The sequence below is a fragment of the Aedes aegypti genome, chromosome 2 (assembly GCF_002204515.2).
Source record: "Aedes aegypti strain LVP_AGWG chromosome 2, AaegL5.0 Primary Assembly, whole genome shotgun sequence".
Classification (NCBI taxonomy): domain Eukaryota; kingdom Metazoa; phylum Arthropoda; class Insecta; order Diptera; family Culicidae; genus Aedes; species Aedes aegypti.
Window position 1 is genome coordinate 26,963,469 of NC_035108.1, and position 24,973 is coordinate 26,988,441.

The 24,973-nt window shown below is 36.8% G+C and overlaps 2 protein-coding genes across 3 annotated transcripts in view; one reads left to right on the top strand and one right to left on the bottom strand.

Moving 5' to 3' along the window:
* LOC5577804 (serine-rich adhesin for platelets) overlaps nt 1-24,973 on the bottom strand; it is a 572,874-nt gene that overhangs the window by 332,302 nt on the left and 215,599 nt on the right. The window lies entirely within an intron of this gene.
* The window catches only part of LOC5575041, a 52,376-nt gene that overhangs the window by 16,401 nt on the left and 11,002 nt on the right, over nt 1-24,973 (top strand). Inside the window, exons 2-4 of the mRNA XM_001661721.2 lie at nt 2,060-2,829; nt 23,929-24,065; nt 24,586-24,639. Coding sequence (XP_001661771.2) covers nt 2,727-2,829; nt 23,929-24,065; nt 24,586-24,639 — 294 coding nt within the window. The 5' untranslated portion in view covers nt 2,060-2,726. The remainder of the gene's footprint in view (nt 1-2,059; nt 2,830-23,928; nt 24,066-24,585; nt 24,640-24,973) is intronic.

Here is a 24,973-nt window from a genome sequence, read left to right on the forward strand (position 1 = left end):
ACACGCATAAGATGTCGTGAAACGGCCTTCTACGTACACAAGTAGGGGCGATATGCACGCACGACGAAGATTGACATGCAATGCCGGGGTATCGATTTTATTGTGAAAATATCGGTATCTTTATGCGACTTTATTTATGATAACACAAGGGATTTGACAGCTGCCACGGATTGAACCAACTTACATTGTACTTGTATACGGGACGGAACAAAATGTGCGAACGAACTCAGTATATATTGATTTATGCGATCAAACTCGTCAATCAAACAATTTAATTCTCAATACAGGGTGCGCCATCTTTTATGTCAGTATGTAAACAATGAATTACTTTGACAAATATAAATCGATCAATTTGGTAAAATATAGTTGAAAACTTCATTTTAGTTTAATTTTAACCATGAATAATCGAAAACAAAACAACGCGCCACAATAGTGACACTTCATATTGAAAATAGTTTCTTAGTTGTGTTAACGGTGTTGTTCATATCCTTGAAAAACAAAATCGTGGTCAGCAGGTACCGTCTGGCCGCATTAACATGACAGAAAATCTATTCGAGATGCATGAATCGCCATTCCATGTCTAAATGGCCAGCGTTCCCGCCTAAACTTTCATTGGGCCAAACAGTCGATAGAAATCGATATCCTTAGATTTTGACTCATTATGCCTTCGAATTCGTGAAAAAGTTCTGTGCGATTACTGGTTTCAATAAGGCTGTGCTCCGCGTCTCACTATAAACCAAAATGTTTAGTTTCTGTAATGAAAATTCTCTGGACGTCTGATGTAAAAAAAAGGGACATTTGATTTGGATTTGAGGTTCTTGATTTAACTCCCCTGACTTCATTTTGTAGAGCTTTTTCAAAGGCAAAGTGTATGCCAGCGAAGCTCAGACCATTGACGAGCTTAAGGCAAACATTCGTTCCGAAATTATCTCAATAGCTCATGTAAACCTCGCAAAAGTAATGAAAGTTGCGACACAAAGAACTCATTTTATGTAGCCAATAAAGGCAGCTTGATTGATGTTGTTTTCATGAGATAATCTAAATAAATTATAAATCAAATATAAAAATTGATTGATTTTCTACAAAGTAATTCAATCTTTGAATACAACGTAAAATATTTGATTTGCGGGTGTGATGTTATTTGTACGAATAAATGACATTCGACGTATTATTGTCTTAAGCGACTTCTGGTTGTCTGGTTAGTCTCTTCAGATGTTTCAAAGGAAAAAAAAAAAAAAAACTGTATCATCGTTTATGATATTCACGAAACGCGACGCGAGACAAGACATAACACTTATAGTTCTTACTATTGTCAAGAAAACTTAAAAATTACCTTTCTGTCGACCAGTTTCGGGCGCGATGTGCCGTAGATGGACAATGTCCGACTGATTGCGTTCGATCGGAGGATCGTCTTCATTCATCAGCGGTCCTAGGTTATTGCTGATGAACATTGATTCCCATGCGTTTAAGTGCGAGGCTTTTCGTACACTTTTGATGAGCTTCGCACTTTCCCAATCTATTTCGTGGTTGGAATCTAACGCATGAGCTGCCATACTGGATTCGTTATGTTTTTTGGATGCTACAGCATTTCTGTGTTCTTTGAGACGAACTCTTACTTTTCTGTGGGTTTGGCCGATGTAAACTGCTGGACAGTCTTTACATGGGATCCGGTAAACTCCCGATTGCTCATCGGGTGGAACTTTGTCTTTAAGGTTACATAATAAGTCACGCAAAGTTTTGTCGCTTTTATGAACGACGTGTAGGCCTTGTCGGTGGACCCTTGTAAGTTCGAGTTTAGGTCGACTGAACGTTTGTTTGTTTACTTTGTTAGTGTTTTTCATAAATAAAGTCTACTTTTTATAGCTCGATATTGAAGGGACCATCAAGTCAGGGAGGTATCGAATTACAGAACCCAAAACCAGTGACACAGCATTCCAAAAGACCATGAAAACTAACTTTTGCTAAGATTCAAAAACTCGATATCAATATGACTGTATATAATTTGATGGCAAAAAAAACAATATCGATTAAAAGTAACATGGGACAATTATGCGTATAGCAACAGTGCTGATCAGTGTCATCAACGTCATCGCCGGTCAAGCCAGCCAACCGTGAAAACGAAGAAAAACCAGTGCCCAAGAGTGAAAAGTAGCCTACTGTGTTACCGAACGGAACAACATTCGCAGACGGACTGCTTTGATCCTGTTGTGCACTGTGCGGAAGAAATGTAATTCCACTGAAAAGTGAAAGTGAATGTGGAGAAGGAAGGAACAAATCGCAGTCTTGAGTGACGATAAGAGTGTTTTCCTTTTTGAGAATGACGCAGCTTTGATGTGGCTATTTCTAGGATAAATTCTGTGGAAATTGGAAAGACTTTACACATCAATTTATAAAATCCAAAGACAGTGTTTTCCAAGAAGTGTGAAATAAGATTTTCACGTGTACTAATATTCACAATTTTTATTAAATTAAATCGAAAATCTGATTTCGACCTAGTGCTTTATAGCTGTTTGAAAAAAAAAGAAGTTAAAACTCGATTGGCATCAGAAAATTTCCAAAACAGACTTCAGCCTGCCTTCCTTTGTTCAAGCTTGTATGGATTTGCCACAGCCAACTTCAACAATCCTGACCGATAATAATCGAAGAAGAAACATACGGTTCCCTCTCTAAACCCGCATCTCAACGCACGCATTTTCCGAACGCATCGAAGCAAGCCGAAAATCCCGATGCCGTTATTTACGTTTCCCATCGATACTCCTCGGTCTCTGCCGGTGATGGTGCTGACGTTGGGGCTGATGCTGTTGGGACCGGATCTTAGCCCAGTTCACGGTTGGTTAGATTTTGGATTTTCTTTTGTTCACATATCTAGGGATCATCCATGAAGTGCGTCACGTAAAGTTTCGATGTTTCACATTACATTTATTTCAACTTCATTTCAAGCATTACATTCATTTCTTTGTACAAGTGTACTTTGTTGAGCAATCCTGTATACCGGCTAAAAAGATAGGTAAAATGCTCTTTGATAAATTTAACCTGAAGTACTAAAGAACACTTGAGAGACCGCTCAAGACTACCTTGAACAAACATCTAGTTTTGTCGCCATAAGTAAAATAATTGTGTTTCTTCTCTTCAAGATGTTTGAGAAGAAGTTCGCGATCTTTAAGAGTTTCCGGAAAAACGCGACAGTCTCCTTTCTTTGCGATTTTGAAGAAAACCTTGACTCCCCCAATGGAGTTTAAGATCTCCTGCCTAAACCCTCCAAATTCGGAACAACCAACCACGATTGGCGGCACACTTCGTTTTCTCACTTGAATCAAAGAGCCTGGGCTAGAGGCTGCATGGGTCTAAACAAAAATCCGAAAGGGATCAATAGGTAAAAAAGTAGTACTGAGAACTACTGTTTTATTTCTTGTGAATGTTTTATGTGCGCACATTACGAGGGTCCTACAATGTGCACTGATTTTCATAGTACCGTTTTGTCTCAAATTCCGAACAGACTCATATTCCGAACACTTGGTTTTTGTATGGCGATTTGGTTGAAATGTTTCGCTGAAATATGTCACCAAATAACAGAGAAATGGCTGTCAATTGCAATTCAATTTGAACGTCTCCAATATAGTTTATACCGCGGGAGTATGGATGATTCTCTAGTTCGAGACCAGTAGAACAAGCTGAGATAAATTTATTTGCGAAATTATTTATTTGAATACGATTTATTCGTGCTGTTCGGAATTTGAATCAAGGTGTTCTGAATATGAGACAGAATGAACACAGTGTTCGCCATTTGAATCAAAATGTTGTTCCATACTTTTACGTAAAAACAATTCTAAAACTAATTATTTCAACATTATTATTGGTACACCCAACAGCAAACAGTTAGACTTTGCGATGAAATTAAAATTTACACAAATATCAGCCAATTTATGCCAATCAGATGCATTTGAAGTCACTGGTGGCCTTAAGTGTTCGGAATATGAGTCAAAACGGCACGATGATTTCTTTTTTCCGTTTATAGTGTGACGTACTCAATGGATGACCCGCATCCCACTACCCACATCCTATTTTCCATCGCTCACACAAAACATTAAAGAAGGGAAGTGGTCGCCACGGAAATCTGGGCTGTCGTCGTCATCGTCCAAGGACTTAGAATGTCGAAGAGCGGTGTTTGGCCGTGAAAAGAGGAAGGGATCATCATCGTCGTCGTCCTCCTACATGTGATGAGCTTACTGGGTGGGATCAAATTGTATTACGGCGAGTGATTTTTGAGCACGTTTTAAGTAAATTTAGATGGGATATCAACCTTTTCTTATTCCGTTTGATTCGGGCGAAAGGGACGGACGGGCATATTCCCTTTCAAGTGGGATACATTGGTCGGATGCGAATTATGGATCGTTATGAGGGTAACTCGACGGAAAAGCGGAAACTTTTCTTACAAATAAGTGAAGCGTGTGATTTCTGCTCGGGGTGGTATTTCGCTGATTTTTATTTTACGAGCTCAGTACGATGGCAATTGTGGATACAACATTAGTTTCTTATTGAGAAAATTTCTTTTCGTTGAAGAAATTTTCTAGATTTCAAGATTTTCCATACCATAAACTTATGAAACATGAATCGATTTGTTTTGAAAGCTCAAAAAAAAAATGTGTAAATAAAATGCTCTTTAAATACATGAGCTGAGAAGCAAATTTTGTCTTATTTGGGTCCAATCACCAGCGAGAGGAATAATGAGTTTCATAAAATGATCAAGACAATTCGTAATGGAATCTTAATGATTCCTTGCATGAGACTACTAGTTTGGCAGATTTTTTCAAATGCTTCGCCACCCTTGGAGCTGGCTCAGTAATGTACAATTTTGTTTGACGACTCAACTCCAAACTATTCCAATATTGCTTGTGCTGAGTTGCCGCCCAAGAATTTATCTGAATCTCCACCCAGCACTTCGAAATTGGCTGGCTCAGGGCCAATGAAGGCATGCGATGCTCCATTGCGAGCTAGCTCATCAGCCAATTTATTTCCAGCGATAGAAGAATGTCCAGCTCCCAAACAAGAGTTGACTGAATTCAGTTCCTCAATTTGAGTTTGACATGCAATAACAAGCTTCGAGCTTGAGTTGGCCGAAGCAAGAGTTTTTATAGCAGCTTGATTTTCTGAACAGAAGCATATGGCTTTACCCATAACGCGCTGTTGAAGTGCTGATGACACTCAACACATAAGAGCAAATATTTCCGCCTGAAAAAAAAAACGGTGCAGTGTCTACCAAATGAGTAAAACTGATTCAGCCTTAGCTCACAAGAATATACACCAGCACTAGCTCTATCTACAAGAAGGGAGCCATCAGTGTAACATACTACATTGTTTGATATACTTCTTTCCAAATAGCCAGACGTCCACTCTTCCCGTGAAGGGAATTGTGTGGTAAATGTCCTGTAAGGAAAGTGACAAGCAATTGTGAGATCACTTGGAGCAAGAACAATTTTGTCCCAATTCACCAAAAGTGGAAACAACGAAGTGTGTGTAGATCTACGATTCACCGGATATCTCTTCAGTAGATCCAGTACCCATAAACGGTAAGAGCAAGAAAGTGCTTCTTGATTAAGATGTATGTGTAATGGCACAACGTCGAAAAGAGCCTCGAGCGCTGCCGTGGGATCGTAGAGAATAGACCAGACATCACCATTAAGCACATCCTTTGAAGATGGCACAATTTTGATTGGATTGTTCTCACTTCGCCCTTCGGCCACAACACAAGAAATCCATATGCCAATATTGGTCGAACAACTGTTGCATAAATCCATTTGATATCTGTACTTGGGACCTCAATGCTTTACCATAGGTAAGCCGGTGTCTACCGAAGGCCATGCAAGCTTTTTTTGACTCTGAATTCAATGTGAGGTGTCCAGTAGAGTTTAGAATCTAGAATGACTCCAACATACTTTACCTGATCAGTCACATTAATCTCAGTGCCAAAAAGATGTAAAGGTCGAATGCCGTAAAACAGAACAATAGATGTTTTATTCGGGTTAACCGAAAGGCCATATTGACGACACCAACTCTCGACTACCTGAAGAGCACTTTACATCAGATCGAATAGTGTGCTTATGCACATACCAACTATCAAAGCTAGATAGTCGTAGGCAAATCCATAAGTTGGAAAACCGCTAGTATTGAGTTGCCTCAAAAGCATATTTGCTACGAAATTCCACAAAAGTGGTGATAAGTCTCCTCCTTGGGGGCATCCGCAAACATTCAATTTCCGAATCGCTGCTTGACGCAATGTCGATAAGAGATGTCGTTTTTTGAGCATTTGGTGAATCCAATTGGTATTCAATGTAGATAGCCTATGGTTTCATGCAGCTTCCAATACAAAAGACACGTTATCAAAGGCACCTTCAATATACAAGAAAACACCTAAGCAGGATTGCTTCTGAGCGGTTACTTTCTCGATATTGTATGCAACTTTGTGTACAAGAATCATTGAGGACTTTCCAGATTGGTAAGCATGATGATTCACATGAAGAGGCATGTTTGCCAAATGAACATCACGGATTTGATGATCGATTATGCATTCCAGACATTTCAGAAGAAAAGAGGTTAGACTTATTTGTCTAAAACTCTTCGCTTCTTTATACGACGCACATCCTCCTTTCGAGATAAACTTTACCCATAATCCCGAACTTTACAGTAATATTACTAAACATACACCACACACACATTTTACATGTATGGTTGGAAGTACACACATTTGACAGTAATTTTAACTCTACATTTTTGACTTTTGATTTCCATCGCGCGTTTCCTTTTTCTTAGTGAGAATTTTTTTTCTGATGACGACGTTTGGTTTTCGCGTTTTTTTTTGTTGTTTTTTTTTGTGATATTTCTTGATCGATTTTGCTTGAAATAGCTCTCCTACTTTATTGATTCGTGCAATGCAGTAACAAATTTCATTCTATTATTCGTATTTACGCATCACTTTTTTTTCTTACTGCTTTTGAATTATTATTAATCAGTTAATTAAGCCCAACATCTTCATACCGAAACCGGTTTATATTTCAGTATTAAAAAAAAAAAAACAAACTTAAACATAATTATCTATGCACTTAATAACACAAATGACTTCTTTTTGAATGCTGGCACTCTAAAGATTAAATTGAAAAACAAACCCGTACCTATCCCAACCTCCACCTCCGTAGCACTTATGAGGATGTCGCTGAGTCGGTGGCCTCTCATTAAATAAGTGCTGCATCAACATTTTCCTCCTCTATCCGACGTTACGGTAAATATGGGCGTGGCCGGGATTAGCGATATTCATGCTTTTGTATTATTGTTCAAGATTGGATCAAAGTTTGTTCCCCTGGCCTTGTTCCCGAAAGCAATCTGAATGAGATTATCAAAGAGAAACATGAATGTTGCTAGCATCCAATCTAACGCTATATTTTATTGGAGAAAATGTTCGTTTGTTATGTTGGTTTGCCAAATCCAATTTTGCACAGTAGTCTTATCGTACTTATTTGCCGCCGAACGCCAGTTTAGTTTAAACTGCTTTTCGTTATCCTTGGATTTATTGATTGTTTTAAAATTCCATCTGACCAAGGCCCGATACCGTTCGATGGGACGGAGTTCTGGGCTGTTGAAGGGTTGTAGTCTTTGGGATTTTTCGTTTTTCGAATCGAACCACTTGATTGCCTTTTATCCATAGTGGCAGATCGCCACAGGTCTATTATACTGCTTCAGAAATGCTAGTAACCGCTTTTCGAGGTACTCCTAGACGTAGATCTAATGATCGATGGTTTCCAAAGTGATGAAAATGTAACTTTTTAGACCACATGGCCATATGGCATGCCGGACGAGGTATTGTTTAGAGAATTTCGATAATTTGATGGTTTTGAAAATTTCGGCCACCTTCCCTTTCTCTAAAACTGTATAAAACTCCTGCCCCGGAGGATGCTTGAAATCCACACATACGTTTCGTGCGAGAACGTCGGATTCTCATGCTGCGCAAAAAAATTTTAACACAACAAATTTAACTGTTTTTTTTTTTGTTTTTACTTCTACTGAATGCCAACTATTGCCTTTTTAGATTTGAATATCGCCCTATTAACAAGTTACTAATCGATCAAATTTTAAATGCGATCGATTTTTTTTTCTCTCTAAATTTGTACTCTTGAAAATTTCAGCTAAGAATTTCTAGGTATCGCTTGGTTTGGTATAATTAAAAGTGTATTTTAAAACAAAATGGTCTCGAGATACCTGCCAAGGCTTCGTGGAGCATCAAAAGTTTCGCGGAGCACGATCTGAATAGAATTCCCAGTTTAACAACCGGAGAAGTCTGCGAAGTTACATTTAAAAAAGATGTAGCGCTGGTCAAATTCGTCATCTGACATAGGCCAATTCGTCAACTCGTGACTGATTATATTCGAGCAGAACGTTATGTCTTATACGATTGTGTTACTATTCTTCGGATACCAGTTTCCTAAATGACCTTTTTAACCGATTCACCCGTTTCCCCGAAAAGCGATGCAGTTCAAAAATGTGCAAGAATAACACTGTGGAACACGTTTTTGTCTTCAGCATCAAAATACCTCTATTAACTTAATAAAAGGTTGCTCAATCCATTGTCGTTTACAGAAATATCATGAGATATTGGTTGTTGCAAATGCAAAAATTGACTATTTCAGCCAACTTGCATGCAAGTTTGCCAGCGTAATTTGCCACATAATTCAAACTTTATGTGTATAACAATACTTATCATCGAAGTTTATAGTATTTTTGAAGCGGAAAAGTTTTTTTTTGTGGTTTAGAAAAGTATTGTATTTTGCCATATAAGAGAAACGAAGAATTTTGTATGGAGACTGCAAACATGTTGAAAAAGATCGGTTTAATCTAAATTTAATCGTGAAATTTCAACTAAAATATATCCAAAACGAAAGTTTACGTCCTCTTTTGCATTCTTGGCGGATAAGATCACAAAAAAGTTTGATAAAATATACTTCAAATTTTAGGTAAACATCAATAAAACCAATGTTTTATACAACTTTGGCGACCTGTAGCTAAAAATTGTGACGTGCTGGGAAATTTCTGAGAACGGCATCAGATTCAGCAACCCCAAATCTACTAGAGACACATGATTTGATCCTTGAGACACGCAAAAATGTTATTTTTGTTGCGCTGTGTAACCTATAATGACAAGGTAGTGCACTAGAAAGAACGATAATCAATCAAAAGAAGGAGATATTTGATCATTCACGAACATATTGCTGAAGATTCCAAGGCCGGTTAAACTCGAAAGAACCGCCAATCAAATAAAGAAGGGTACATATAAAATACATTACATTCATCACCCTGAAATGTATATAGTTATGAATATTCGGGAAATTGTCATTTGGAGAACTGGCGTTCGAAGAAACGATAAACGAGGAACCGAAATTCGGGGAATAATAAAACAACCGTCTAACACTTATTGCTTAGCAGATATCTTAAAAATTAGGCGAGTGCCTGTTTAAAGTAATCAATCAGATTGAAGCCTCTCATATTAAAATTTACCTTCCGCAGATGATGTGATGAGCATTGGCATTGCTGCCTAGAGTCAGCGAAAAGGCTCTTGATACGCAGTCTCGTTTGAAATTATATTTTGGGATGGTTCATCATGTGCTGAACCAACTTAATAATACATTTATTTTCTATTAAGATTACCGACGAAATCATCAATTGTGACAATACATTCATCTCTGGTACAGTCGCCCTACTGTTATGGGTCAACTAAAAGTTATCCTTCAGAATGAAATATGATAAAAAAAACATGGTGACGACGTGCAAAACAAAATTACCTCCATGGCACTGCAGTTGATTTCGAGAATAAATCTAAAAATTTACGAAAAAGTGTTGATTTCTATGAAAATTTCAAACGTAGTCCATCCCACAGATGTGGAGAAGAAGGATCTTTATAACAGATCAAATCGAATCATATAATGGATCAGAACATGATAACAGTAATTTATCTGCGAAGTAAACTAATGGTGTAAGAATTGATTAGAAAAAATATGCTTACATTTCACTTAAATTACTTCGAAGAACGAATTTTTTTTTCTAAAAGAATGAATAATGAACTATGTACCAATCGTTAGCAATCCATATCCTTTTTAATCGACCACAATGTAAAAAAAAGATATCTGGTACACGTTTTAAGTTCGGTGTTGAAAAAAGACCGCTTTCGACGTTTTATCTCTTTGACGTTTTGGGATCCGACGTTTTGTCTTTCGACCTTTTGTCCCTAAAACGTGCACGCTTTAAAAAAATATGGATTACGGTTAAATCCTTAATCTTAACAGCAACAATTACAAGCCACCGAACAATTTGTAAAATAATTGAACAAAATCGAAAAGAAAAACTCAAAAATGTTCCGACCGAAAATCGAACTCCCGGCTTACTAATCAGAAAGCAGGCTGCCACTAACCAGCATTCACTGCTTGTTAGTGGTACACTGGTCCCACAGTTATGAATCATTTAAGGCTCTGCTTAAATTTGAAAAATAATAGAGAGCAAAATAAATAATATTTTTTTATGAAATCAATGCTGAATGGTAAAGTGGGATATATACCTGCTGTTCATGCACAATGTTGTCTTTAAAATTGTTGAAAACATTTGAAATTTTCATTTATTTGAACATGGTCTAAAACCACAATTTATGAATCGGCTAAAAAGTTGTTCACAAATATGAATCAATATGAACACGATTCAATTATTTTACAATTAAATGCAATATAGTTCATATGTTTATAAGAACCCCTCCTCGGACAACATTAATTATATCAGGGGGTGAACCAGAACCAAGTATTTCAAGAATCTGCATGACATTGCTTGACTTTTAATTTTGCTATCAAGTGGGCCTAGTGAACATTGAATTTGTGGATTTATTCTGGAGCATGTTTATTTGGAGGATGATGGCAGGTAATGTAATTAGACAATCATATGATCTAGATGGCAGAACTCGTAAATGCTTGGCTCTTCGACTGCCTTTACTGAAGATTCCAATATTATATGGTGGTACATTACGCACGTGAAAAAAAACGATACTCCATGATCTCTGATTTTTTGATTTTTTAAAAGTGGGAATACCTTTTACTTCTCCATGTGTCTGATAGAAGAGAAAACAGTTCAGCCTAAGAGTTAATCTAAAGAAACTTACGTGCAACATAAGTGATCATAAAAAATGACAAATAATTGATATTGATATCGATCAGGGAGGATGCAAAAAATTTCTTTTGTTTCCCAATCCTTGCTTTTGGTCCCTCTACAGAAGCAATACCCCGTTTTTATAGCAAAATTAGGAATAACCTATCAGGTGGAATTAAAAAATTCTTTACATTTTTTACATCTATACTGTTACTTTTTGTTTTTCACAAATTTAGGATTTTTTATTTGTCTATAAATTATTCAACATAATAATCTTTTAGGCCTTACATAAACCACGTCCACAGTTTCTATGGCCTAATAAGACCATAATCATCCTAAAAACAAGTACTGGCATCAATTATTCGTAAAAGTATACTGTTTTTTTTTTTTTTAAACATTTAAGCAAGTTTAAAAAAATGTTTCAGGCAGCTTTTTTTTTATTTTGCTGGTATGGGGTAACATTGATCACCCATCTAAATAATGATCGGTAATATTGAAAATGTCGTATTTTACTGAAATCATAGCCCCTGCAGCCGAATATGAAGTCCAAACTCTTACAAATCCTTTACTTTTTTGATAATTTTAAAATTAAAAACTCCTTGAACCGTTGAATACGCATAAAGGTATGCAACTTCCTGAGGAAATTCAGCATTAATTATAGTAATTCATTAATTTAGTTTAGTTGAACAAACTTATGAGAGTTTTGACTACGGAATCATTTTTGGCGAAGTAATATTAGTAATATTCGCATTTTCTTTGACCGTGTCGTTTGCAGATCTCATGTGAGGCACGAATCTTCGGTAGTGTAATAGAATTTGATAGAAATCATTGTTTCAAAAAGCTAAAAAGTATTGCGTTTGAATAACCCTTAATTTTCCAAAAAAAAAAACATTATTGTCGTTACCTTATGAATATAAAAGAACGAAGCACCATTCATGCTTTGAAAATACCCCATCAATAAATGTTGAATCGAGTCGTTTTTATCAATGTTACCCCGTTGATCAATGTTACCCCGTATTATGATATGTTCAGAATCCTTTTCCACAAAAAAAATAAATTTATGTAGTTTATGAACGGTCCCAAACCACTTTTGCTCTCCCGTAACAAAGCTTTACAATGGGAATTATTTGAAGCTAAAAATCATTTAAAAAAATACTAAGTACTAGTAGTTTGAACGCTGACTCATAAATTGTGACTGGTGTGTATATTTCCCACAATTTATTGATCAAGTATTTTACTCAAAAATCTCAGCCAAATCCGTATACATAGGCATTTATCTCTCATAGCTATGTTTATTGAGTCTATAAATGTTGTCTGGGGCTCATTCTCTCACAAAAAACCTTTGGAACAAAATTTAAAACGTCGTTTCTGGCTAGGCGTTCATACCGCGATCAAGAGCTGTTTTACTGAGATAAAAAGCATTGAAATGGCCGAACACTATGTGTTGCTTATCAGTAAAAATGATTCTGTGATGTTTTGTGGTAAGTTTGATAATAATATTGTCTTTTGAAATCAGCTGATTCATAAATTGTGGGTGATTCAACTGCCTGGGGTGACTGTATGCAAAGAGTGAAACGAAAGGAGCTCATGCCTGCCAGAGCCCAGCCCTGTCGTGCTGCTTAGTCACGCTTAGTCGACGACTAAGAAGCTTTTCTCAGATTTTTTTTACAATTTTCGCCCTGATTAATGAAAAAAATAGGAAGAGTGATAAACCATTGCGAGATCATGTGCATCCTAACGCCCTGTAAGACATCAATAGACATTTTCAAGCTATATCAACGCCCTGGAGTAATTTGACTTTATTATACGTCAGGTGCATCTGAACGCCCTGTAAGACATTAGCCCTGGAATAAGCTGACTATATACATGATAAGATGCACTTCAACGCCCTGAGGACATTATTTCAAAATTTCAAGATGTATGAATGACCTGCAGTTATCTGACCTTATCCTTCGTAGATCAGGTGAATCATGGCGCCCTGTAGGACATCAGTTTAAAATTCTATGCTGTATCAACGCCCGAGAATAATTCAACCTTACCCTACATAGATTAGGTGCATCTTGACGTCTTTTAAGATAGCAATGAAATTGTAAGCCGTATCAACGCCCTAAAGTAATTCGACCTTATCCCAAGAAGACGATATGTACTTAACGCCCTGTATGACATCAATCGAAATCAACGCCCTGAAGTAATTTGACTTTGTCTCACGTAGATCAGGTGCATCTCAATCCCCTGAGGACATTAATTGAAAATTGCAAGCTGCATCAACGCCCAGGAGTAATTAATCCCTTGCAGATGAGATGCATCTGTAAGACATCAATAGAACATTCCAAGCTGTATCAATGCTCTAGAGTAATTGTACATTATCCCACCAAGATCAGATACATCTTGACGCCCTGTAGTGCATCAGTTGCAAATTATAAGCTGTATCAGTAATTTTTCCTTATTCTATGAAATTCAGCTGCATCTCAACCTCCCGAAGACATTAATTGAATGTCCAAGTTGTATCAACGCCCTGTAGTAATTTAACCTTATCTCAAGTAGATCAGGTACACCTTGACACCCTGAGGGCAACTATTGAAAATTCTAAGCTATATAAACGCCCTGTAGTTATTCGACCTTATCCTTCGTAGATCAGGTGCATCTTGACGCCCTGTTCGACATCAGATCAAAGTCATAAGCTGCATGAACGCCCTAGAGTTTCCCAACCTTATCCCACGTAGACCAGGTGTAAATAACTCCCTGTAGGATTTCAATGAAAATTTTCTAGTTGTATCCACGCCCTAGAGAAATTTTGACCTTTTCTCCCCCTGATACCCTGAAGACAGCGATATCAAATTTCAAGCTGTATCAACGCTATGCAGCAATTTGTTCTAAGCAGTGAACCGTATAATACATTTTTGATGCTATTGTCGCATTGCCGTTACATTCACATGCAAGAGGTTTCAAAACATTCATTTGTGACATTCAGGTTGCTACTGATACATTCTTACTGTAGCCATGAATGTATTGCCTGACATGGATAAGAGTAGCGTGCAATTCTTTTCAGCCTCCCATGAAAGTTATGCTGTTGTGGATGACGGGAATGCGAAATGAATGTAAAAAACAATCACGACGCAGCTGCGATCGTAGTGACAACTCTTCATACGTGACCATGGTAACGAGTGAATTCAGCACCGCTCAAACGTCAAATTAGTGAACTCGTGCATTGGTACATGGCCCTTTGCACGTGTTCACTAATTTGACATTTGAGCAGTGCCGTATTCACTAGCTACCATGGTAACGTAAATAACATGGCACCGCTCAAACGTCAACGACTGAACTCGTGCATTGGTCCATTGGAGGAGAGGGCGTTCATTGGAAGCAACAAAAAAGTGGCACAAACGGAGCACCAGGGTTTTTTTTAGGTTTGCTTCTACCCTCTTTATTTGTAGGTTTCTGCTTCGAGCCGTTCTCGCACAAGGTGCTGTCCATAAACAACGTGGTCATCCATGGGGGGAGAAGGGCGGGGGTAGTTTGTTTGACCAAAGATCACGATCGGCACATAATCCGTGAGTTATGGACAACCCTCAAGCTGGTGCGGCTGGTTGATACAAGAATGAAAAGAAAAACATATTTCAATCGGTGCACATTGTGAGTGGCACATTATGATAATACAGATTAATGTCTACTACAGTAATTCATTACAACCATGATACATTTATTGCTGACCAAAAAATAGTCACAGTCGCGCATGACTTTTATTTTCAGTAGCACATGAAAGTTTTTGTTGCATGAAAGTCATGGTAGTCTATGTGTGATTGTCACGCTCACTACAGTTTTTGACGGTACATTTTGGTTCACTGGAAGTTCTAAGTAGATTAACTGCATCTTAATGTCCTGTTAACCATTAATTTAGATTTAGCTGTACTAACGCTCTGGAGTAATTTAATTGTATGCTTCATGGATCAGATGCATCTTGACGCCCTGTAGGACGTCAAATTTAAAGTATGTGATACATCTACGCCCTGGAGTAATTTAATTTTAATCTACGTAGACCAGATGCATCCTAACGCCCTATAAGACAACAGCTATGGAATAATTTGACCAGATATCACGTAGATCAGATGCACCTCAACGCCCTGAGGACCAGAGTTGCTTAATATCAATCATATCAGCTGATGGCTGATGGTCTAAAACTATCAATATCACTTGCGAGCTATCAATATCACTTTGATTTGACAACCAACAGCAGTGATGCGACATCGCACTTTAGATCAAAATCACTGCAGAATGAGTGATCACGTGGTCATTATCCACGCTATTAATGTTTTTCAGTGACCAATACATAGTTTAAATCTATCTGCATCACTGTCGAAAATATCGTACTGATAAATTGCCATTTTATGTGCTTAATTTAAAGCTAAACTTAACCTATCAGTCTATCGCCATCAATGCACTGGTGATGGAGTAGACAGCATGATGTTGATGTGATAGGGAATGATCCGATTTGTATCGCAGTCGGCCTGTACAAATCAGCAAATTTTAAGCATTGATAGTGACATCGAGCAACTCTGCTGAGGACGTTACCTGAAAATTCCTACTTGTATCAATGCCCTTGAGTCATTTGGTTTTATCGTTTGTAGATCACAAGTAACTTTATGCCCTGTAGAACATCACTTGAACATTATAAGTTGTATCATCGTCCTGAAGTAATTTGACATTATTCCACAAAGGCCAATTGTACTTAACGCCCTGTATGACATCTATCAAAATTTCAAAGCTGTATCAACGCGCTGGACTAATTTTACTTCGACTCATGTAGATCAGATGCATCTTAACCCCCTGAGGACATTAATAGAAAAATGAAAGCTGTATCAACGCTTTGGAGTAATTTATCCTAAATAGATCAAGTTGTTTCAACAATGGAGTAATACAGTAATCAGGAGTAATTTGACCTTATCCCACGACGATCTGGCGCCTTTTGACGCCTTGTAGGACAACAGATGAAAATTATAAGCTATATTAACGCCCTGGAGTAATTTGAGCTTGTCCCACGTAGCTTAACCACGTAGTTATTTGACCGTAATTCAAATCGCCATGGGGATATCAATTAAAAATTCCAAGCTGTATCAAGGCCCTGTAATTATTTGATCTTATCGTGAGTAGACCAGGTGCGTCCTAACGCCCTGAAAGCTATCAGTTGAAATTTTAAGCTTCATCCACGCCCTGAAGTAATTTGGCCGTATCTCTCGTAGCTCATGTAGATGCTGTTAAGCTGTGTCAATGTCTCTGACTAATTAAATATTATTTCACATAGATCTTCTCGAGGTCATGAGCATGCTAACGCCCTAATATATTCCTAAATTTAATTATTTCACCTGATTCTGCACAGTATATTATTATATATATTATTATTCCAGTGCGCTGAAATAGCTGAATATATTATTGTTTGTTGGACAACAGAATGCACCTGATCCCTTGAATTTATCAAAATCATTTAATAAATTTATGGTTCAATTAGAGTTCAATTATAGAAAAATCACGTAGTCATTAAGACTACGGTTGAAAAATGTGTGGACAAAATCCAAATCGTGATTTATGGTCAGAACTGCTTTGTAGGACATCAAATAGAATTTCTGGGTCAATCCTGATAAGTTCACGACGGTGACAATTGAATATAATTGAAGGCGACCCAAATTCGTACAAGAACGCAGAAAACAATGAACTCTTGAGTAGAAGCTGCTTTTATATCTGGTTTGATTTTTTTCATCAAATTGTGGAAAGTAATTCAGTACTATATTGACGTAAATTAAATAGAAGTAATTTGCAGAATGTATAAGGAAATCTAGAGCCTCCTTGAAGCATTTTACCAAACTTAAATAGAGGCGTTCAAAAATTTTAACGGTATGACTTTTAAAAAGGGGTTTTGGGGATTAGTATTACGAAAACATGCGATATCTTAAAAAATTCACTAAACAACTTAACTGGAATGATAATTGATAGTTTTCATCTCAGTTTTATAACAATATTGTTCAAGTAAAATATTGTCCATATAGTGTTGAAAGTTTCAGTGCCTGCTGAAATTGACCGTTGAACTGATACGAGGAATGACAATTTCAACTGTTTTACCTCTAAAACTGTTACATTTCTTTATTTTTGCGGGAGTAAAGCGCCAGATGATAACTACAATATTGTTGCTATTCTTGTTTGGGCAGCTCTTGTGATTCAAATAAAATTAAATCCGCTTCTCTCTAGATAGGTACTATCATAGAAATGTATTGAAAAAATAATTCAGATGGCATAATTTGGGGATACTAAACATTTTACAAGCTGGAGGAAATCAACATGCCGAAGGCACAATTTTCATTTTATTTTATTGACAAATGCAATTTCTTTCATCATGAAAACATAAATAAGAGCATTACGTTGCGATTCCGTTTGGCATTGCCTTTTGTACAGAAATTTTCTTGAAAAAACACAAGCCTCGTTTAGATTTTTTTTTCGTTTCTTTTTATTATCTTGATCATGCTTGTAAGGGATGAAATCATGAAAATTAGTATGATAAGTATGATCGGTATGATTAGGTAACTACAATCAAATTTTGTTTGTTGTTTACCTGGACAGAATGAGTCATGTTTTGTCGTTAGTGGGGTAACTATAGACGCAAAGTGCATATTTGACAACAGAGGCCACTTTTGGGCTGCCGGATGTCCCCGAGGGAACCAGAGCTAGAGGACAATTGAAATTGAACTCCAATACCGTGAAATGGCTCATTCCTTAAGTCTTGTTATGAATAAGTTAAATATAGACTGAATATGGATATTTACCTAGAATAACCAATTTTGGAACCACCGGAAGCTCCAGGAAGAACCTGTCATTGGAGACATTTCTGTTTTCACATTGAAACATGTCATGCGACGACTTAGTTCTTTATTTCTTGTCGTGAATAGCGCAACTAGTGTAGACGTACGTCAAACTATTGTGGTCGCTTTTAGGCAACCGGATATCCCCGAGGAAACCTGTGGTTGGGGATAATTGGAATTGAACTCCAATATAAGTACTGTCTATTTTATAGAGTGGACAGCTTGTTTATGCTATATCTTTTTTGTTTATTGATAAAATCGTACCGTGATCCGGGGTAACATTGATCATTTTTTTTAAATATTTCTTAAATATTTCGTTTGAAAATGCAAATGTTGCAAGTTTCATATTTTCAAAACAAGAACTGCCAGCCATAGCTCGTGACTGCATACTGCATTATGTTTTTTGGAAGATTTAAGCATGTTTTAAAAAATGTTTTATGTGAGTTTTTGATTATGCTGATATGGGGTAACATTGATCACCTATGTAAACAACATTCGGTAATATTGAAAATGTCGTTACTTACTTAAGTCATGGCCCCCGAAGCCGAATATGAAGGTCAAACGCTTACAAGTCATTTACTTTTTGAGTTATTTTAAAAATAAAAACACACCGAACCACGGAATACGCCTAAAGGTAGGCAATTTCCTAAGGAAATTCTATATTCTTTATAGTAATTCGTTAATGTTGTCTAATTGAGCATACTTATGAAAGTTTTGACAACGAAATCGTTTTCGGCGATGCCATTTTTAGTAAGAACCGCATTTTTCTTGCTAATATCGTTTGCAGAACTTATGTGAGACATAAATCTTCGGTAGTGTCATCCTTATCCATTGAAATCATTGTTTCGAGAAGTTGACAAATTTACACATAAGGTAGACCCAATTTTCGCAAAAATCTTCACTTTCATTAGCTCATGAAAATAAGAAAGAGAAGCACCATTCATGGTTTGGAAATGTTCTATCAATAAATCATGGTACGAACTTTTTACAAGATGAGTCATTCCGATCAATGTTACCCCGCTGATCAATGATACCCCGGATTACGGAAATCGGTTTTCTGTGCATCGTTCAACCATTATTCCACAAAGTTATGAAAAAATAAAATCTTACAAGATGCTTTTGGTTGAAGAAATTAATGGTTTTACCAATAACTCCGAAGAAAAACTGTTCATCAAAGTTAGGAATTATTTTTCGCACAACAAAAATCCTTATTTTTATGAACAAAATTGTGTGTTGGTATCCATTACTATTTTAATATAGGTAGAGCTTGAAAAATCAATAATATGTCAGCATTCTTTGATACTATATCGCTCTAGGGGTCTATCCTTTATGGGCAATTTGGCTGATACACCATCCTTTTACTCCCAGAAAAAAGTAAAGAAGAAAGCGTGTTTAAAATTGGTTTAGACTACTAAAGAATATATTTGTATAAATAAGAGCCAAATCGTGAGTTTTAACCGCGTTCTTAATATAAATTTTACTCTTTATGTCGTTTCATTGAAAAATCTCATACTTTTAAAATAAGCTACGCATATTTATCGATCTACAGCAAAGTATTTCAAATATTTTGATAAGAAATCTCATAATAACATATTATAAAAATAATATGTAGAAAATAAATTCGATTTCATCACAACAGTACAATGAAAATTTTGATTAATGTCATGGTGCTTTGGAAAGTCTTCTAAAAAAAACACAATGTGAGGTGGGGACTAAATAAGCAACTCTTTGAAGGAATAGGTTATTTCTCATATTATTACTATATTTGCACTTCCGTACTTTGAACCTAACAATTATACTCATATCAGTTAACTTTCAATTTAAAATATTTTTCTTCAGAAAAATCGATGAATAAATGAAATTGTTGCTCCAAAAATAACTTGATATTTTGCAGCAGGCTTTTGATTGTTGATGCTTCCGAAGAACAAGCCTTTTTCGAAAATAAAAAATAAAGATCGTCGAATATTCCAGAATTTTTCTAATAATCATTGATATTGATAACCTCCAAAAATTGACCATTCTTAACGTTGTGCCTTATGCGTGCAAAATTTAATTATTTTCATGGCTTTTTTATTATATATATTATATAATATAGTATAACATTAGTCGAACAATGCACAGAAAACAGATTGCGATTTCATTAATAAATAAAAAAAGATATTGCATGTACATTTTTTAAAATAAACAGTCCTTATGTCATGCGACGGCTCATTTTTCATGTATTGTCGTGAATAGGGCAACTGCAGTCTCACATTGGATAATTAACAATAATGGGCTCTTTTGGGACCATGGGATGTCCCCGAGGGAACCTGTGATTTTATCATGCGACGGCTCATTCTTCATGCATTGCCATGAATAGGTTAACTATAATCTGAAAATGCATATTTTTGGCCATTATTGGGACCACCGGAAATTTCCGAGGAGTACCTTTGGGAACAATTGTGTTTTCACGCCAAAACATATCGTGTGACGTCCCATTCTTCATGCCTTGTCATGTAACTGTTGGCTCGAAGAGCATATTTGACTATAGTAGCCACTTTTGACTAGTGATCATCGGGTGCTTCGAAGGAACCCTCATATGGATAATTGTGCTTGAAAACAATGAAAAATATCAAATTATGGCATTCTTTTGGGCTTCGTGGTCTTGCGGTTAGCGGCGTCAGTCGTCTGGGCGTATTGTGCCACGAAGTGTGGGTTCGATTCCCACTACAGTCAGTGAAAACTTTTCGTCGAACGAAAAATTCATCATTGGGCTGCTGGGTGTTTCGTGTTGTCCGTTGCCTAATGTTAGTCTGTGCAGCCTATGGCTGAAGACGGTGTAAATTGTCTTCTTTTTTTTTTAAATTTAGATACACTTATAACCTTTGATGAAGGAAATATGTGTTTCAACTCCAGGTAATGCCTGGTGATGGTTCGTTCTTCATAATTTTAATAGATTATAATTTTCTTAAATTCAAGTAAGTATTTGTTCACTATAACATCTACTGCAACCATCAAAAAGTTCAAAAGATGAAAATCGCTCACATTACATCCTTTTTACCAGAACATACTTTGGCACCTTCCAGAAAATAAATCCAAGCTATGTTAACAGAAAATATGTCGATAATGACTATATTTTTTTGTGTACAGGACATAGGGGGTGATCCCCCAGTGCCGGACAGCACCCAATACCGGACAAAGTCGAAACATTGAGAAATCATGGTCCAATCAAGATGGTGTATTAGTAGAAAAGAAAGCTATTATGTAGACTAATGTTTGCGTAGAATAACACATCCTTGAAATATGCATGCCTTTTAAAAAAAGTAGAAAAGTTTGAAAATCTTTAAAAAATTGACGTATGTTTTTAATTTTGAGCCTATTTAGTAATTATTTTGAATATGAAAAAATACTTTGGATCCCGCAAGCATGATCGAACATAATGCTTATTTGATAGTATGAATGTATTTTGTACCATAATTGAACTAAATATTGACAAATTACAATTTTGGTTAAGCACCTCCTGTCCCTCAGTTTCGGACAGCTTGATTTGTAATATGATATCATTGTAATTATTGCACCAGCGTCTCAAAATACTTTCATTTTTCATGGGTTTCGTCGATCATGGTATTAAACATGCAATAAAATTAACTAGAATGAACATTCAGAACAATATCGTAAAATGTGCTATTTTTCATCATATATGAAAGAGGTTTTTGATAGGCATCTTGCAAACTAAGAAAAACTCAAATTATTCTTGTAAATGTTGCAAATGCATTGAATTTGTAATTATAAACTATTCCCATAGTGTACACATTCAATGATGTTCAAACAGAATTTTAGGCATTTCCAGATCGTGTCCGGTATTGGGTGCCACCCTTCAAGATCGATCAATTTGGTACTAAAATATATCATCAAAATGCAATGTCAAAATTCATATTTATATTTTCAAATTTATTTTTGTACACTATAAAAATGATAATATTTATCATAAATGGGTAACACGAGCCCATAAAATCAATATTTTTCGAATTATGAATTTAGTGGCTTAAGTGTCCGGTACTGGGGGATCTCCCCCTATATGTTGCTTCGATAGGCAAGTAAAGTTCTTCAGCTGAAAACTCTTGTTCACGTGCTATTTTTCTTTAATAAACTATTTGTGTCATTTTTCTTTTGAAGCGCCCTCATTAACGCCAAAGAGTAGAAGCGCCCTCTTGACTATAAAAACGCCCTTCAAAATAAGTGACGACTAAGTACCTGAAATTTTACGACGACAGGGCTGGCCAGAGCAGCTGGCCAACGATTTTACAGATGTTCGGTGAAAATAGTACTGTCACCGTACTGTTCGTTAGTGTTTTACAGGGTTACAGTAAATTGGGTTTTTTACGGTTTTTTTTCGGTAAAAAAGTACATTTTACGGCTTTCTCCCAGTAAGATAGTAGTTTTCACGGATTTCGTCAGTAAAATAACAGATTTGCTAGGAAAATCTGTAATTTTGTAGTTTACTATTCAAATTCAGTGATTTATTTAACACTATACTACGAATTATTTTAGGTATGTGTAGGATTATGGTTCACTTAGGTGAAACGTGATCTACGAAATTGTAACTCAATTTGATGATATATTTTCCGTATAATGCAACTCTGATTCATATCTGTGTACTATCCAGAACTGTGGGGCGACTATGGCATATGGGTTTCCATTCAAAGTCGCCATAGGTGGAAAAAGAGCAGAATACACTGTGTAAGACATATAATACAAAACCATTCGAGAGATAACGTTTTCATAGTTACCCTAATGTCCCAGACAAGCCGCATTAGAATTTACGTAAAAAATCGTGTCGTCTCGAATAAACGTACGAAGTAAGTCAAAGTAATTCGTAGCAGCTCTCAAAAAAACTTTGTTATGATAAATTGAGTCGCATAAGATTACAGATTGGAGCCTTCCTTAGCCGAGTAGTTAGAGTCCTTTAAAGCAAAGCCATGCTGAAGGTGTCTGGGTTCCATTTCCAGTCGGTCCATGATCATTTTTTAATGGAACTTTTCTTGACTTTCCTGGGTATACAGTATCATCGTACCAGCCACACGATATACGAATGCGGAAAATGGCAACTGTGGCAAAGAAAGCTCTCAGTTTGATAACTGTGGAAATGCTCATTTAACACTATGCTGAGAAGCAGGATTTTTCCCAGTGAGGACGTAATGACAAAAAGAAGAAGAAAAAAGAGTATGAAGATCACAGATTACAACGCAATAAAATCTAGACTTTCGCATTGCATGCCTATTTTATTCTAGAAAATCTACACATTCTCTGCTTTTGTGTGTATAATGCCGACATCTTAATGGAAATTTCTCACACATAAGCATCGCATGGTGCAAAATGTGATTCCATCTTACGTACGTGGTTGTTTGGGGTAGATCTTTTACATAACCCTGATTGAAGTACATTGAAGATCCAGAAACAGACGCAATTTTGTTTCCCATTAAATATCTCATCAGCAATTTCTAGAACACTACACACCAAAGCAACATCATATTGGAAAGGTGTGTCTTTGAAGCATTAGCATTTATTTAATGAACCTTTGAAACCTAAACACTCTGTCTCAGTCACTTCTAGTCGTCCCACAGCCAAAACCAATCACCATCTTCCACCGTAGCTCTCCTCCATTCGATAGCTACCTCTGAGCTGTCGGAAAAATTTATAGGCCATCAAATTAAGTTTTACAGCCCGTTTAGTTTACGCTTTACTGCCGCAATTGATCCATTTCAAAAGTTGGTCTTCTGATGACGGGAGAGCACTCCTTGTCGGGTGGTCTGACTTTCAACTGAAGTGTTCCGTGTGTGTCACATTTACTTCACCTTTGTCGTATCATGGTGATAAGAGAAATGATATTTGCGACTAACGTATGCAACTTCTTCTTGTTATTCGCCCATGGCAGGCCTCCGGTGCTATTCCTGCAGTGTGACGGCCAATTCCGGTGACAAACGATGCATCAGCGATCCGGGCAGCGTCGAGGGGCAGAGTGTCGTCAACTGCAATCGAAAGTACTGCACCATTCAACGACAGGAAATGCTGGTAAGTTAAGCCTTCAACCACTTTGCGGGCGACTAAACATCGAACTCAAGTGGGTGACCTTTACCGGCATGGGATTTAGTCAACATCAACAGTTTACTCCTCCAAACGGGGGGTATTTTCCTTCATAACAAGCTCCATCAAAGAGCTCCGGTTTTCTCTTGTTGAGTCCAGAGGATTCCCCCGAAAGCACGAAAAGTAGGCCAAACAACAATTATTCGACGAGTAGCTAGGTATCTAAATTGATTCCTACAGCATCCTTGGATGACGGCAAGGGGGTTCAAGGATTCTCAGTACTCGTCATCGACGAAGCAGGCGGTAGGTGAAGTCGGGTTGGACTAGAGAATGAAGGTGAAATTCTTTGAAATACTCCTGGTTGATGTTTATTGGATTCAGAGGAAACACTTGTTGAATGCTTGGCTCAATTGTCTTATACCTAATCAATTAGGTTGAGTAAAAGTTTGCAGAAACTCGAAATCATAAAATTTTGTTTGATAAAGACATTATTTTTTCATATTTCCAGGATCCACCGGACAAAATTAACACGTTTCTGCGAGGCTGTGAAGAGGATCCACTGGTAAGTTGGAAGATAACATTTTTACTGGTTTTCCCTCTTCTAGAAACCCTTCTACGATTGATTTGGTCTTAACCACCTCCAATCACCTTTATAGCCAACTGATTACTCACGCTGATTTTGATTCTGATCGTGTCCCTGTTTCATTTCAAATATCCCATGAAGCGATGCTCCATTCCATCAGCTCCACATTGAATTATTTTCGAGTCGACTGGAATAGATTTCCCTTTCGGGACGGACCATATTTGAGTGATTATTTCAAAATTTACCTTAGAAACTCATCATCTCGAAGAACAAAACATTGTTCATTTTGGCTATTCTATCAACCCATGAACTT